The sequence below is a fragment of the Lytechinus variegatus genome, chromosome 15, assembly GCF_018143015.1.
Source record: "Lytechinus variegatus isolate NC3 chromosome 15, Lvar_3.0, whole genome shotgun sequence".
Classification (NCBI taxonomy): Eukaryota; Metazoa; Echinodermata; class Echinoidea; order Temnopleuroida; family Toxopneustidae; genus Lytechinus; species Lytechinus variegatus.
The window spans coordinates 7182180-7198191 of NC_054754.1; the positions used below are offsets into that span (position 1 = coordinate 7182180).

The 16012-nt window shown below is 37.4% G+C and overlaps 1 protein-coding gene across 1 annotated transcript; it reads right to left on the reverse strand.

Annotated features, from left to right (window-relative positions):
• Window positions 1-3131: 3131 nt before the first annotated feature.
• LOC121429229 (monocarboxylate transporter 12-like) lies at window positions 3132-13384 on the reverse strand. Its single transcript, XM_041626191.1, has 6 exons — window positions 13301-13384; window positions 8138-8361; window positions 6928-7071; window positions 4838-5783; window positions 4122-4285; window positions 3132-3509 (listed from the first exon to the last, which is right to left on the reverse strand). The coding sequence occupies exons 2-6, from the start codon at window positions 8322-8324 to the stop codon at window positions 3343-3345; spliced, it is 1608 nt and encodes a 535-aa protein (XP_041482125.1). The 5' UTR covers window positions 8325-8361; window positions 13301-13384; the 3' UTR covers window positions 3132-3342.
• Between the last annotated feature and the right edge of the window lie 2628 nt (window positions 13385-16012).

Genomic DNA, 16012 nt, shown 5'->3' on the forward strand with positions numbered 1-16012 from the left:
CTTATGATGACATTCCAAAAACTTAACCTTTGATTAAGATTTTGATGTTGATTCCTGCAACATGGTCTCAGTTCATTGACCCTAAATGACCTTTGACCTTGGTCATGTAACCTGAAAGTCAGGCAAGATGTAGCATATTCATGAAACTTGGACAAAATGTTACTTGATTAACATTATGTCCAAGTTTCATGAATATGCTTTCTAAGTTATGATGTCATTTCAAAAACTTAAGGTTAAGATTTTAATGTTGACAGCACCGCCCACTGTCGGAAAAGCGGCGCCTTTTGTCTTACTCTGCTAAGCGTGTGAAACAAAAATCTTCTTAAAAAAAGAATTTAAGACATTCAATCAATCTTTTTCAATAATTTACACAAACTGTTTAATATAGATCACCTTAGAACACCTTGAGGGTAGCTGAACTAGTATCAAACTTACCAGTTCACTTTTGGCACTAAATGCATGTCAAAATTCTTCGGTATTGAATAGAGAGAAACTTCAGGTGTGTGTGTCATGAAAGATGTCAGCACTGACTTAATTGTCAGTGCTGACAATTTTAGTGAAATTCCTGACTTTGATTTCTGGAGAATCACTGGCCTCTGACTGTTACTATGGTAACTGTCGGAGAAACGGTCCCCTGGTAGACTAACATGATCTGGAAATATCCAGGAGACACAATCTCCTGACAATTTAGCAGGAAACTACTACTACCATGGAGCTGATAGCTCCTTGCTACTGCGAACAATTGAGTAAGCACCTGAAAGTATACTTGATGCCCAATAAATCTCAATTCCTAAACAGTACTTTGTATCTTCTGGAAAAGGCACTATAATTTCACAATAATTTATTACAACAAAATTCAAATACCTGTATATTGCACTGTTATAGAGGTACCTGTCCAAGTCACCAGATAAACAAATTAATGCCACAACAGTAAAATAGTACTGTAAATATTCACGTTGATAGATACAAAAATAATTTTACATATTTCCTGTTTTCTCATTCTTTGTTCTCTAGACCATGAGCCCCTCTGTGCTGAACTATTTTCAGGGAGGGAAACAATGTATTGTTTGCTTGAGCCTGAAATGCAAAGTTCACACGGCGCCCTGGGGCGAAGTAAGCGTGGAAAGGGTTGATGAACAAGGGGATCTTTGCTTTTAGTACATATAGATCTCTCTCTAATTCATCACCCATGCACACCTTATGGCTTTTAGGAGTTTGTGCTTAATCAAACATGCAGAAATTGATAGTATAGCCAACAGTCATGGCCCAATGGTATATCCAACTAACTACACACCTTCTACAAAATGGTTTTTCTTATGATATACCAATCAACTCACTTTCATTTCATTTCACATTGCATAGAAAGAAAAATACATGTACATACAGCAGCATAATAGGAATAAAATACCTAAAGATGACACATGCCACAAATATAGAGAAATAAATTGTGTGAAATCTGACAAAGGCCAGAGATCTATCCAAGGGAAATCCCTTTGAAGAATGGCCTTTAAGAAATCACCCATGATGCTCAGGATGATGTCATTAGGGTTTTCCCCAATTTTCCTCTGGACAGCCAAAGAGTCTCCTCAATCATGTTACAAGTGTATAAAAAAATAATAATAAAAATGCAGAAATCTTACAGACAATTGCACTTTAAAAGGGAAGTTTACTCTGATAATACTTTGGTCTAAGAGAAAGCGAAAAAAAAAAAGAAACAAACAAAAAGAGAATCTTATATTCATGAAGGATTGACAATCAGTCAACAAGTTTAGCAATTAATTAAGCAATTGTGGAGCGTTGTGGCCCAGTGGATTAGTCTGCGTACTTTGAAACAGAGGGTCGTGGGTTCGAATCCCAGCCATGGCGTAATTTCCTTCAGCAAGAAATTCGTCCACGTTGTGCTGCACTCGACCCAGGTGAGGTAAGTGGGTACCTGGCAGGAATTTATTCCTTGAAATGCCACCGCGCTGTAAAAGGCTGCGGGGCTAAAGCCAGGGTAATAATATCCAATGGAGCGCATAGGGACGCATTTGGCAGTGATATGCGCTATATAAGCATGTTGGTATTATTATTATTATTATTAATTGCAAATCCACACTTGATTGCTGGGCCCCGTCTTACAAAGAGTTATGATTGATTCAATCAATTGTAACTCTATGGAAATCCATCATTGTCATACATGTAATTGTTTCTACAGGAAATTTGCAAAATGTCCTTTTTAAACAAAGGAGAACACACCAAATTGTCAAGAATTCAATGAATTTATGGATATCCATTCATATCTAGAAGTTTTTTCAAACAAACATGCATTTCATATGTTGAATTTGCTGGCTTTCCATAGTCGCGATTGATCTGATCAATCGCAACTCTTTGTAAGACAGGCCCCTGGTCTGCTACTTGCAACTAGTATCAAAAGTAACTTTGGTATATTTAAGGTTAGCAGCAGAAATTTGTAATTGATTGCTACTAACACTTTCTTGTAACACCCCCTAAGAATGACAGGGTATGAATTATGAACATGTTAGCACCGATCCAATACATGTATGTCATGTAATGTACATTGCATAGCTTGCTGAGAAAAACAGTAACTGTTGTTATGGTATATTATGGCTAGTACTAATTATGGCTATTAGGGGACTATCATCGAAGGCCATCATTTTCATTGCAACTTGTCGTTAGAACCACATAATGTTGTGCGGTCTAGTGGATAGAGCATTGGACTCATGATTGTGAGGATGTGAGTTCAAATCTTCACCAAAACGGCCCGAGAGTAATTGACCGAGGGGGGGGGGCCACTTAAGTGGATACCATGCACGACCAAAAAAACACATAAAAAGGATGTCTGATATCTAACTATAAAACTTGAAATTTTGAAAGCATAAAGTAGATGAATTATTCTTTCAAATAATTCAAATTCAAAGTTTCACCCATTGAAGATCACATTACTATTTAGACTTTTCACACAGAACCTTTCTTGGCGACTTATTGGGTGATTTCAAGTTCAGTGCTGACCTTTTGGTGTTGGTGTTAGGTCAATATTTACATGATTATAACACCAAACATAACAAGAAGATGGTCCCGAAAAGTCACTCGCTAGTTATTGAGATGTCAATAATGTGATCTGGATCAGTTTTACAAACTCTGAATAGATTTGGGAGCTAGGGGAAGCAATCCAGATTTCAACACCAACACCAAGGCCAACAACGGACTTGAAATCATCCATTGTTAATTGTTAAGTGGCTGGTCACGTATGTGTCCCAGAATTGTAGCAATTATTTATTTTATGAAAAAAAGGCCACGGACATGGATATTAGAACGGAAAAAAAAATCATGAAGCCAAATTTACACTGCTGACTCCTCTTGTGATTCGTGCGACTTCAAACCTTGATACCTCTGCCTACATCGTCTGAGAGGATGTTCAAGTAAGAGAATGCAGGATGACACAGTAAGAAGCGAACCAGCTACGTAGAAAGGTAGGTCATATGTTTCCTTAGCGTCGTAAAGAGCACCTGAAAAGTAAAATAATGAGTCCATAATACTACTCATAAATGCTAGGTTACATGATGTTAATACATGTATGATTATCCTAGACTGAATTCATGAATGATCATTCAGAATGCTGTAAAAAAATTGAGGCATATTTCATTTCAGCGCAAATTAGCCAAGGAGATTTTAAAATATTTTTAATCCTTGCTAAAACTTCTCCTTGCCCTAACTGCCTATGAATAAATATACTTAAGGCAAAATATATAAAAGGCAAAAACATAATCTAAGAAGGGCTTTTGATTTTGAGGTAGGAGGTTCGAGGAGGGGACGGCCAAAAAAGACAAGAGGCAAGTGGAGGAGAGTACGAGGGTTGGGTTGAGGATGTAGGATGCACTAAATCATGTTGGCGGTGTCCCAAGTTTCAGGCCAATGTAGGACCCAGAATTTTGTTTTGCTAAACCTTCCGGTCCGGGCTCAAGCCAGAATTTCCTTCCGAGCCCCAACGTTACAGTGATCCCCAAAACTTAATTCAAAATTAATGACCCCCTATTCCTGTGGAGCATTCCATCCAAGAAAGCTGGTCCTTGTGGAGTTAAAAATAAATGAAATGACTTGGGATAAGCAATAATGTTTACCTGCAAAGATGGGTCCAATGAAGTCCCCTATTCCAGTAAAGATGGTGAATATTCCCATACCAGGTGCTAGATTCTCAACTCCTACAAACTTCTTAAGAACCACAGGAACAAGAGCTTTCAGTAGACCAGTTGAAGCTCCAAACAAAAATGCTATGAAGATATACCTTATGAGTCAAATTTAAAAAAGTACTATAACAGAAAAAATTCAAAACTTCTTTGTAAATTGAGAGAGGTACTCCATGCTGAAAATTTCATCAAAGTATGACAGAAACATCATGAAATTATGGAATTTTAAAGTTCAGCAATATCATTATAAACAATTATATACATGCCCAGCTATCATGAATAAATGTGCTGTAAGACAAGTCTTGTTTCATGTAACTTTTTTGATGTGAACTCTCATACAAACTTGCATATTCACTTTCAGGCAGAAATAAAAGGCATAATAAGCTAAAATAAAAATAGATGAAATGTTGTGCAATGTTTAGGCAGACATTATTAATGCACCCAAGTGTTAATAATTGCTAACATGTAGTGTTTTATTGAAATAAATTCAATTCTTTTGTAACTTGAATATTCTGAATAATGAAAATAGCAATCATCAAAAAAAAAGAGAGTGTAGGTACTGATTATAGGTACAGTAGGTACTGAATAGAATATTTCTAGATAGATGGCGCTATATAAATAACTATTATTATTATGGTACATGAACTTACCAGCCATAGACCTGTGATGCTCGGCTGAGGATTGTACTAATGCCAAGGATAGCCATAGCGATGGAGTAAAGGTGCTCTGGAGATATAAGCTTTAGATCAATGACCCATCCATTACAGAGACGGGCAATCAGACTCCCTATGCCGAGAGCAGAAAGAAGAAACGATGCCAGCTGTTCTTCAATACCAGAGTACACTGCACTGGCAACAAAGTGTGTCATGATGGCAGTATAGCACACACCAATAGTCACTTGACATATCTGGAAGAGTGTAAACCCAATGCTCTCTCCAAAGAGGGGCCATCCAGACGATCTGAAAAACCGCCTGACCCATGAACATTTACTAGTTCTGTTTTCCTGAACGTTTGTCTCGGCTGAACGTTCCCCTGAGTTGTTGATGTCTCCATTGTCCACTTGATCAGGCTTTGAGTTGGGTTCAAACTTGCTTGAATCAGACAGTGACTCAGTCGCGCCAGAAGCAGTGTATGTCTGTTTTGATGTAGAATCTGAATCTTCAACAGTCCTTTCACCCAATGACTCAACTGCAGTTGAATCACTCTTAATACATTCTGCAGACTGTCCATCCTCAATCTGGTTTCCATGTAAAGAATGATCTTTGGTCCTCAAACTCTCATTAAGTGGTTCCAACTCTGCTGCGTCACCTTCAGTTTCCACTTCAAGCTTTGTCTTTGCCGGAACTCCAGATTTCTTTCTGGGACGTGGTCTAGCTACCAAAGCAGCAGGAATGACCTGAGCCTGTATGCCAGCTGAGATGAGAAGAGCACCCCTCCAACTGTATTGATCAATACATAATTGCATAAGAGGAGGGACAGTCATGATTCCTAAGGCCACACCAGCACTGACAAAGCCATTGGCACGAGAATAACCCTTTTTGAAGTGGTGGGCCACTACCACCTGACCTGCATTCTTGATGAGCCCCACTCCAAAACCTTGTGTAAAGATAAAAAAACAAAGAGATGATTACAAGGGAAGAAGGGGAGTGTCCTTTCAGATTTTAGTGATCAAGCTTGTACACCTTAAGTAGGGAGTGTATTTGGTCGTCATTAACACAGCACATGAGTATTTGTTTTTAATTTGTAAATGACTTTGGTTTGTGAAACGTTTGATCTACAACGGGTTAAAATGCATTTTTCTTTCATAGACTGTATTCTTTATTATAATTCCAATGAAGAATATCAAAACAAACATATTTGACAACATGAAATAATTCTTATGCATCTTTTATCAAAGGTTTCACCCCTTATACAATTAAAAGAGAATTCTGTGCAGCGGTGACAAGACATTTGCTCCTTCAACAATTGCTCTGGGCTTAATATCTCAGAAGGCATAGGATTGGAGTTAGGATTGTGATAGAGATTTTGGTTCAGAATATTATTATGACTACGATTAGGGTTTATTTAGTTTTGGAAGTTAGGTTTTATGGTTTGCTTAATGTGTAGATTTTCCATCGGAGCAATTGTCGCCGGAGCAGATGTCATGGAACCGATGCAGCAAGGGTCAAAATGAAAGACTTCTCCTAAATGATCACAAGTTTAGAGCCTGTAAAGGGTACTGTCCCCCCAAAAAACTTGCATTTAAAACTAACACAATATCAAATGCAAGTCCTTAATAGACATTTTTGATTGGTTGAAGATCAAGATTTGTAGAGAACTTTATGTTTGATCGCCTGTCTACCTGCAACAAGCCCTATGTCATCAGCTGACAGGAATCACTTCTTGTATACCAACAGACTGACTGTAGTGAAATTAATAATGAACTGTTCCTCAATTAATCTTTCAGTGATTATTAGATTAATGGACACAAAATAGTAGTTCTGAATCGTGACCATGGTGCTGAAACATAACTCTCCCACTTCTTTTTTTCTTTACTCTTTAAATCTATTTGTACATTTTTTTGAATTTCTTTATTTGTAATTATTGTTAATACTATCATTATCATTATCATTTTTTACTTTAAAACAGGTATTTACTTTTTATGCTATTTTTATTTTATTTTATTCATTAATTTATTATTATTATTATTTTTTTTTTTATTATTATTATTATTTTTTTTTTTTGGGGGGGGCAGTATTACCTGGAAGAAACCCTGATGTAAAGCACAAGATGATAGGTGAATCAGCAAAGACACTACATATAGTACCAGTGATAGAAAAGGCTGCACCAATGAGAAGAGTGTTGTGACAGCCCCATCTCATCATGAATGGGCCAGCAAAGAAACCTGATGGTATAGGAAACAATAAACAAAATAATTCATTTCTATTACGATTATGCTTAATGACTGCGATGGGTGCTCCGATCTAAAGGATTTGTTTGGTTTATATATTAATTTTGAAACTAATACAGCACATCGTGCTTACTTAACATCATCAAATATAAAGAAAATTTACTTTCATGACATTTCATCTGCTAATATACCATTCCCTTGAGAAATGATATGGATTCTTGAGAAAATCTATGAATTCCAATATTACGGTATATTCAACTCCGCAGCATGTGTGGTGACATGACTGAACAGATTCTTCCCTCAGCCGCAAAATGAGGTAAACATGAGTATGCTGCATACCTGTAAAGACTTCAAGGACCTGTGCTCAAATCCCATTACTGGAAAGGGACACAAAACAGTAGTTCTGAATTGTGGTAAAGATGTAAAAAGAAATCAGGAATAGAGTAAAAATATTGTCAATAAATCTTATTGTAATTATGGAAATGACTTATTTTCATTGCCAGATATCAGGAAATGTTTCTTCTGATATATAGGCTCAAAAGGAAACGCAACATTCCCCTGCCCCTCCTTACCAAACCCAGACATACTAAGTCTCACGCCCCAAGGCCTGAGGCTCCCACTTCAGGACTCTTGCTCATCTCCCTAAATCTCATCCTCACACCCGACTATCCTCATATAGATTACCGGTATATACAATGCCTGGTGATCTCGTGCTGTGTCAGTAATGGTTCCCTGCCTAAAATCTCACACATCACAGCAGTAGCGTACGCAGGGCGGGGGGGGGGGGTGGAAGGGTTACAGTGGTTTATCCCCCCTCAATTTTTTTTGAAAACCTTTTTTTGCTTGTGAATTATTTTTGGTAAGAAATGACCTACATATTTTGGTGAAGACCTTTTTTTCTCCAACGTTTCATTCAGCACGAACCCCCCCTTTAAAAAATCCTGCGTATGCTACTGAATCACAGACCTGTCTTTTAACCTCGCATCTCTGCAAATCATATGCATAAATGGTAAACCAGCTTGCGCATCAGGTAGGATTTGAGAAGCATAAGGTGACTAACCTGACAGGAGGTGTGAAGCAGCAAGAACACTGGCAATGGCACTTATCTCAGCTACAGAGGAATCAAAATACCTCCTCCACTCTACCAGGAACACACCAAATGATCGGTAGGTTGCCCCATATACCAACATAGATATATGTGCTCCAAGGAGAATAAACCAACGTCGCTTAGATTTCTTCTCCCCCATCTTCCTCAAGGTCTTTCAAGGTCGCTGCTATTTCAATCTAAGATGAGAAAACAAGGTCATTATCAGTTAGTGACCCATATTGGTCTCCTCCAGTAAATTACTTTACCCCAGGGTGCTACATAAGCACTTGCCCAATTGCCCAGGGCAAGTAAAAGTTAGAGTAGGGCAAGTGTCTTGAAATAAAGACCTAAACTACTTGCCCGAATTGGGCAAGCAAAATTCTCACAGTAGAATGACCAAAATTAGGGTCGATATGATATATGGACCCTAATTTTGGTCATGGCAGGCAATATAAAATCACTTTGGAAAATGAAATGCAATTACAAAGTAGATCAGTTCATATCAAGTGTGAGAAAAATGTCAATGGTTTCTAAAACCGCAATACTTTCTTTCGAAGAGGTGAAACTGTTTTTTTTCAATGATTTTTTTCGGGCAAGTGAAAAGATTTTTTGGGCAAGTATATTCTAACTATTTAAAAATTTACTTGCCTGAAAGTTATGAAGCACCCTGATTTACCCTCTCCAACCTTCCCATTAGTGTGCCAAATTTTATTATTTTTTTTTATTATTATTTGTTTGGCGTCACCTGTGCCTGGGAGGTGAAAAGCGAACTGAATCACTGTGACCCGCAGGTCTCTCCTCCCGATATAACTGATTGGGGGAAATGCAGGTGGACCACTACACCGGGGTTTCCCCCTTCTCTTATACGAATAGTGCAATGGCTTCTTAACGTGCAAAGGTGGTGACTCTCCTCTACACGGGGCCTCCATTTAACGTCCTATCCGAGGGACCGAGTGTTTTCCATTGTAACATAGCCTGCATCTATGAAACATGGGAGAGACGTGTAAACACAACGCACTGGCTTCAGTCATCCGCCCGGGGTGGACTCGAACCCACGATCTTTGGTTCGACGGGCAGACGCGTTACCGACTGAGCCAAAATTCATTACACCCTCCCTTTTCTTCAATTCAACCCTCCACTACTCTACAACTTGATCCACTCTCTTCTTTGGTCAACCCCTTCACTTCTGAATCTCCACCTGAAACCAAAATCTATCTTTTTTTTAAAAGTCGACTCCAACAAAAATATGGAAAAAGGTTTTATAAAATCATATGACAATCATCTAAATTCAAATCTTTACAAAACACTACAAACAAATGAGTATCCAAAATGAAGCAACTTGATTCAGAATCTTGCTCTTCTTGTAAGACTTCTGTTGAAACTCATTTACATGTTGTTCATGTTTTAGGGTTGCTGAAGACTTAAGATTTACGTTAGATTTGTAGATAAAAATTGGTGTAAAATTTCTAAATATGTATATGAAGATCTAACTTAGAAAAAGATGATATTTGGATTCATAAATGATTAGAAGAGACCACATAATTAATCTAATTATTCTATTCAAGAGATACATTTATATTTAGAGATACAAAGATTCATCAGTCAATTTAGTTGGTCTTGTTGCATTTATTTCCAATATCAGACGTATTTAATTGATTACTGCAAACAAAAGCAAAAAGTAATTACAAGAATTTCCTCTATTGAGGATATATTGTTATTGTTATAACTTATTTTGTAATGAAAACCACTAGATGTAGTTATCTTTTAGTTGTTTACTATTTTGTATCAGTCAAATTATTATTTGTTTGACTTGCACTTGTGAGATTGTAGTGATGATAGTGATCAGTATGTATTTCACTACCGGTATCGTTCTTTCAATGTACATGCAACACAGTCATTTGATTTTGTATGATTGTTTTAGTTATAATATTAACAGCATTATCGTGGTGTATGTCACCAGTCCATCCACTGCCATTTATTTCGTCAACGGTGGTGACTTCTTTCCACTCACATTGACTTTGTACACAACGAGCGCACACACACGAAGAGAGGTGACCAATTTCAGGATAAGGCCAAAATAACATTAATTATGAAAATCAATAAGAACTTCATAATATATTTCTTTATTGAAAAGAAAATTGATCTAGACTCAGCAAAAATTGTGCATAGATCTTCATTTTTTTTAATTTGGCATTAGTCCCGTGTATTTATGATGGAAGTTTGATAAAGTGTTTGAAAACTAGAGTTCTAGACCTAAGGAAACTTATAAAGACAAATGTTCGGAAATAGATTCTAGATCTAGTGACTAGTCACATCATCTCCCTATGAATGATATGATTTAAAACTGACAGTGATACTGAAAGTCAAGTCTGTGCACTTTTTCAATGAACAAGGTTATGAGAGTCTATATGAACCACTCATTCAATGAACAAGGTTATGATATAACCTTGTTCTCAGTTATATCTCCATGTGTGGCAAAATAAGGATGGCAAATGGCAATGTTTGGCTTATTTTCTCTTTTTCTTTGGGGCAAATGCTTGATTTTTTTACACTGACAGTTTCCATTACACCTCTTATTCATACAACTTGGCTCTTATTTAAATTTGATTCTTTAAATCATTTTTTTTTCTTAATTAAAAATAGAGATCAAAAAATGAAAATTTTCCTGCCATATTACTTTCCACCAATAGAGGGCGTCAGTACACAAAAATATGCCCAAAATTCAAGTTTTTGAGCGCTCTGGTGAATAAAAAAATTATTCCCAAGTTACAAATGAAAAATAAATTGCAACTATATGGAAATTAGTAATTTTTTGGTCACAAGAGTGATATTTCAATGATTTTTTAAAGTGTGTGCTCTGTACAACATTGGCATACCATATATAGTCCTACCTCTAGATTCCCCACAGGCAGGGTGGTAGCAGTGAACAAGTGATATGAACTAAAGTTAGGAAAGTCTCAATTTCAATTTGGCAGCCAAATTGTTTCAATTACACTCAAATGTACGCCACTGATCCTCCCAAGACCAATTAACAAAACCAGTATAGATGTGCTATACCCGGCCTGGCGTTTAGCTCCAATGTAATTCGAATTAATATATCACGAAATCGTGATATCTCTACTCGGCATGTGTGCATTTGGGATCTCGTCCGCCGGTACGTGGCCATTGTGAGATCAACTTTCGTTATAACCCAGGGTTATGAATTGTAACAAAATGGCCGATAGAGATGGAGGTATAAGCCTAGTAGGAGAGAACTTTTTGTTTTTTGAGGTTCCAGTCTGTGCCCCGTGGGGTCACTCACCCGCAGAGGGGGACACGTATGACCGTTACCACAAATGCACGGAACCCCCTATTGCAGTCAATTTCAAGGACATTTTGCGAAATTTACCCCCCTATTTTCACGCAAAACAAGGACAAAATTGCGGTAAAATGGTACCTTGAAACACCCCTAATTATAAGATTGTAAGGACACTTTTGCCCATTTCGCAAACTTACCCCTATTTACCATATTTCAAGGACAGGGCATTTATACCCTTTCCTCACTAGAGGAAATTGGAGCACAGGCGTCAGAGTGCTGTCCTTACAGATGACCAAGAGCCATGTCATACTGATACAATAATCCAGAAGAACTTTGTTTTTCTTGAAAAATAAGAAAAGTAGAATTCTTTGTAAAAATAAATAGAGTTGTCCACATAACGATACAGAGCATGATGAGCGAGCCCTCTGCGGATGGTGACTCGGCGACGGATTTTACTTCCCGTGATCGTTCTCCCCTTTTTCCTGACCCCTATTTCCATCAGATCGAGGACGGTGAGCACCCCTATTTTCACTACTTCGAGGAGTGTTCTGTCCGCGGACGTTACGTGAAATTGACCCCTTTTCCCGCGATTTTGGTAACGGTCATGCGGTCCCCAAGTCATATTGAGTGACCCCACCGGGGTCTGTGCCCAGATGTCAGAAAAACTGCCACGTTAGACCTTCATCTATATCTGTTTTAACTATTTATTCGGGGAATTATTTTGACCATACTTCACGCTTGTCAGGTGAGTATGCCAAATTGCACATACGAGATCCTGGGCTCCGCCCGCGTACGTAGCGGGTGGGATCGAGTTCCCTGGGGCCGATTGCACGAAAGGGTCTTTCCAAGGACCGTCTTTCGTGTCGCTCATCTTTTATGATACACTATAAGCGGGGTGTTTCTGAAATTTATGATAAAGAATGAGATTCGTTAGCTTGCTTTTAAATCAAATTTATACAATTTTATGATATATTAGTCATTTTATAAACAAATATTTTGTTTATTTGAACGGATGAATGAAATATGTTTGCCAATGATTTATTTAAAATGCGTTTCACATGGCGCATCATAAAAGATTGGCGACACGAGAGACGGACCTTGCACAGACCCTTTCGTGCAATCGGCCCCTGGGTTACTTTCGTTATAGTATACCGGTACCGGTAATTATGAATCATATGATATACGTTCGACTACTCAGCTACAATCACTTGTTCACTGCTACCACCCTGCCTGTGGAGAATCTACAGGTAGGACTACGGTATGCCAATGTTGTACAGAGCACACACTTTAAAAATTCATTGAAATATCACTTTTGTGACCAAAATTTCTAATTTCCATACAGTTGCAATTTATTTTTCATTAGTAACTTGGGAATAATTTTGGTATTCACCAGAGCGCTCAAAAACTTGAATTTTGGGCATATTTTTGTGTACGCCCTCTATTGGTGGAAAGTAATATGGCAAGAAAATTTTCATTTTTTGATCTCTGTTTTTAATTAAGAAAAAAATGATTTAGAGAATCAAATTTGAATAAGAGTCAAGTTGTATGAATAATAAGTGTATTGGAAACTGTCAGTGTAAAAAAATCAGGCATTTGCCCCAAAGAAAAAGAGAAAATAAGCCAAACATTGCCACCCTTCTTTTGCCACACATTGAGATATAACTGAGAACAAGGTTATATCATAACCTTGTTCATTGAATGAGTGGCTACAATATGCAAATTACTAGTTACGGCTAATTTAAAAACTGTATTAAAAACATGAAAAATAAATAAATATTTCGGCTTTTCCAAGCAAATTCATCATTCAGAAGCAATAAACGAATACAATTAAATTTCACCTTTTCCTTGAACTTCCATTCACCAAATCTGTTCCGCCCCCCAAACTACCATGAGCAACTATGCAGACTTTGCAGCTAGCTGACAGATGCCAAGACAAGGTACAAAAGTCAAAAGTCACAAGATTGCGTAAACAAACACGAGATCGTGCCGCGCTGCTATGGCAAGCTAAATGTCTCAATCGCATATTTATCAGTATACCGTATTAATAATATTAATAATAATAATAATACCCAATTTTTATAAAGCGCTTTTATAAGCGTATATTTTTATAAGCGTATTATATATTTGCATTATTTTCTGCATATCACACACTCACTACCATTGTTATTACAGTGGGATGGTATACCATGTTCCTCTAAAAAAAAATTTAAAAAATGTTTATTATTATTTTGGTTCTTTTTTTTTTCAGCGATCGAATATTTCTAAAGCTTGGAAAATAGGACCTATGTCATACTTTTCAACAACCTTTTGTACATGAACATGGTGCGTGGAAAGGGAAAACATTTCGGCATATCATTCAAATAGAATCATTTGAAACATTATTAAGGGTGGGGAAAGCGAGACAGAACTTGCTTCAATATAGCTCTTCCAGGAGAAAAAAAGAGTCGATGGTGTCCATCTTCAATTGACAATCCGATCCCCTATATACATGTATTAGTGTGAGGATTGATAATTGAGACTTCCTATTAGCATAGGCCGATAATCACGAAGTGAATGGAGAGCTTCCGAATCATAGCGGGATCATAGCCCATTATGAATCAACTTATATTTCTATCATTATTGCACTTAATGACTTGATGCATTTAAACCCGGATTTTCATTGTAATTTTGTTAGTTTTTTTTCTGTGATTATTATTATCTAATTGTAATATATAGGCCTACACTCCATGACAAATTCAAGTCAGCAACAATATCACACATTAATCGAATAAAGGGGTCATCGGGAAGTAAAGCGCCATTTATATTATTGTTGTTATTATTGTTGTTGTTGTTAAATGGGAAGAGTACTGTCAAACAAACAAAATCTTATTTTGAGATGGAGATGCAATTTGAGTGGAGAGGTGAGCAATGAAGTAGAGTGCGGCACGCGCGTTTCCGTTTTACACCCTGGCGAAGGCATTTTCCGGAAAAGTAGCCAAAAAGCGACTAGTGAAGAGTCTACACACGTCGCTGGTTGCATATATTGCAGCCTGCGTGCGACACAGGCGAGTCCACCACCGCATGCAATTTGCACAGTTACTGATCAGAGCACAGAGTTCCTCGGCACCGGCTTCATGTACACAGAGAGCCGCGGCAGTCAGGAGTGAAATCCGAACATGCTTTTGCAGTCGCGTTGTTTATGATAGTTTTTTTTTCTAAAAATAAATTATTGACTAAATGAATAGAATGACAGACAAAATAAAAATAAACAGATACTTAAAGTAGACAAATTGAAGTTTGATGGATTGATACACTTAGAAGCTGCCGAAAGATCTGATAAATAGACAGATAGATAGAAATAGAGAGAGAGAGAGGTGGATAGATAGAAAGAGAGAGAAAGAGGGAGAGATTGATGGATAGATATATAAATAGAGAGAGGGGGAGAGACAGAGAGGTCGATATATAGAGGGAGAGGGGAGAGAGACAGAGGGAGAGAGAGAAGGATAGATAGAGGGAGAGAGAGAGAGAGAGAGATGTTGTAGATAGAAATATGGACGGACAAAGAGAAAGAGAGAAAAAAGACAGACAGATGCTAGAGAAGGAGAGAGATAGAGAATTTGAGAGACAGATAGATAGATGTTAATTAGATAGATAGAAAGATTAATTGAGAGAGACGTACAGAGAAGATGGACAAATTAACAGATAGATAGATACATAGATAGATAGATAGATAGATATATATAGATAGAGAGAAATAGAGAAAGACAGACAGATGGATAGATAGAGAGAGATAGAGAATTATGTTAGATAAAGAATGAGAGAGACAGAGAAGATTATTAGATAGATAGATACTGCAGTTACATAGATAGATAGAGATAGAATTTGAGAGATAGATATATAGACAGATAGAGAGAAAGACAGACATCAGAAAATCGGCAAGGCAAATGATCAAGGCAAACATTCGTATTGAACCTGGAAAGTATAAGCTCAGCTGCATTTGCAAGTATGTTCTGCGGATAACTTCGGTGCGGACTTTGGATCGCGCGCCCAGCTGATAATGTAAACAAACGTAGACGTAGACTCTTCACTAGTCGCTTTTTGGCTACTTTTCCGGAAAATGCCTTCGCCAGGGTGTAAAACGGAAACGCGCGTGCGGCACCGTGGATGATGTCACTGATTGTCATTGAGAATATATGGTGGAAATTAAAGGTATAGGTCAAATTTAACATGTAAAATTATACGCAATTGGCAAAGAACATTTTTGATTTTTTTTTATCTGCCAAATACATAGAACAATATAGGACTCACAAGGTAAGAGACATCTTGTGGACGGAATAGCAGTACCCTGATTGGATGGGAACCAACCAAGCAATTCATAATGGATTTATTTGGGGGCATTTGTTGTTAAGTATTCGTCGTTACAGCAAAGGGAACACAAGACCTCAAACATGGGGTTATTCAAGGCCGCACTTAATCATTAACAGTTTTTTTTTAATTGCACTTCGGACATTCTGCAGAATCTGTTACTATCACTATTATCATCATTATACAACTCATTCAATTTATTTAAC

Excerpts from the sequence above, each read along its gene's own strand:
- LOC121429229 (XM_041626191.1), bottom strand. The coding sequence starts at position 8,324 with ATGGGGGAGAAGAAATCTAAGCGACGTTGGTTTATTCTCCTTGGAGCA. Across the intron at positions 7,072-8,137 it reads TGCTTCACACCTCCTGTCAG|GTTTCTTTGCTGGCCCATTC; the intron begins GTTAGTCACCTT and ends CTATACCATCAG. Across the intron at positions 5,784-6,927 it reads TACATCAGGGTTTCTTCCAG|GTTTTGGAGTGGGGCTCATC; the intron begins GTAATACTGCCC and ends TCTTTACACAAG.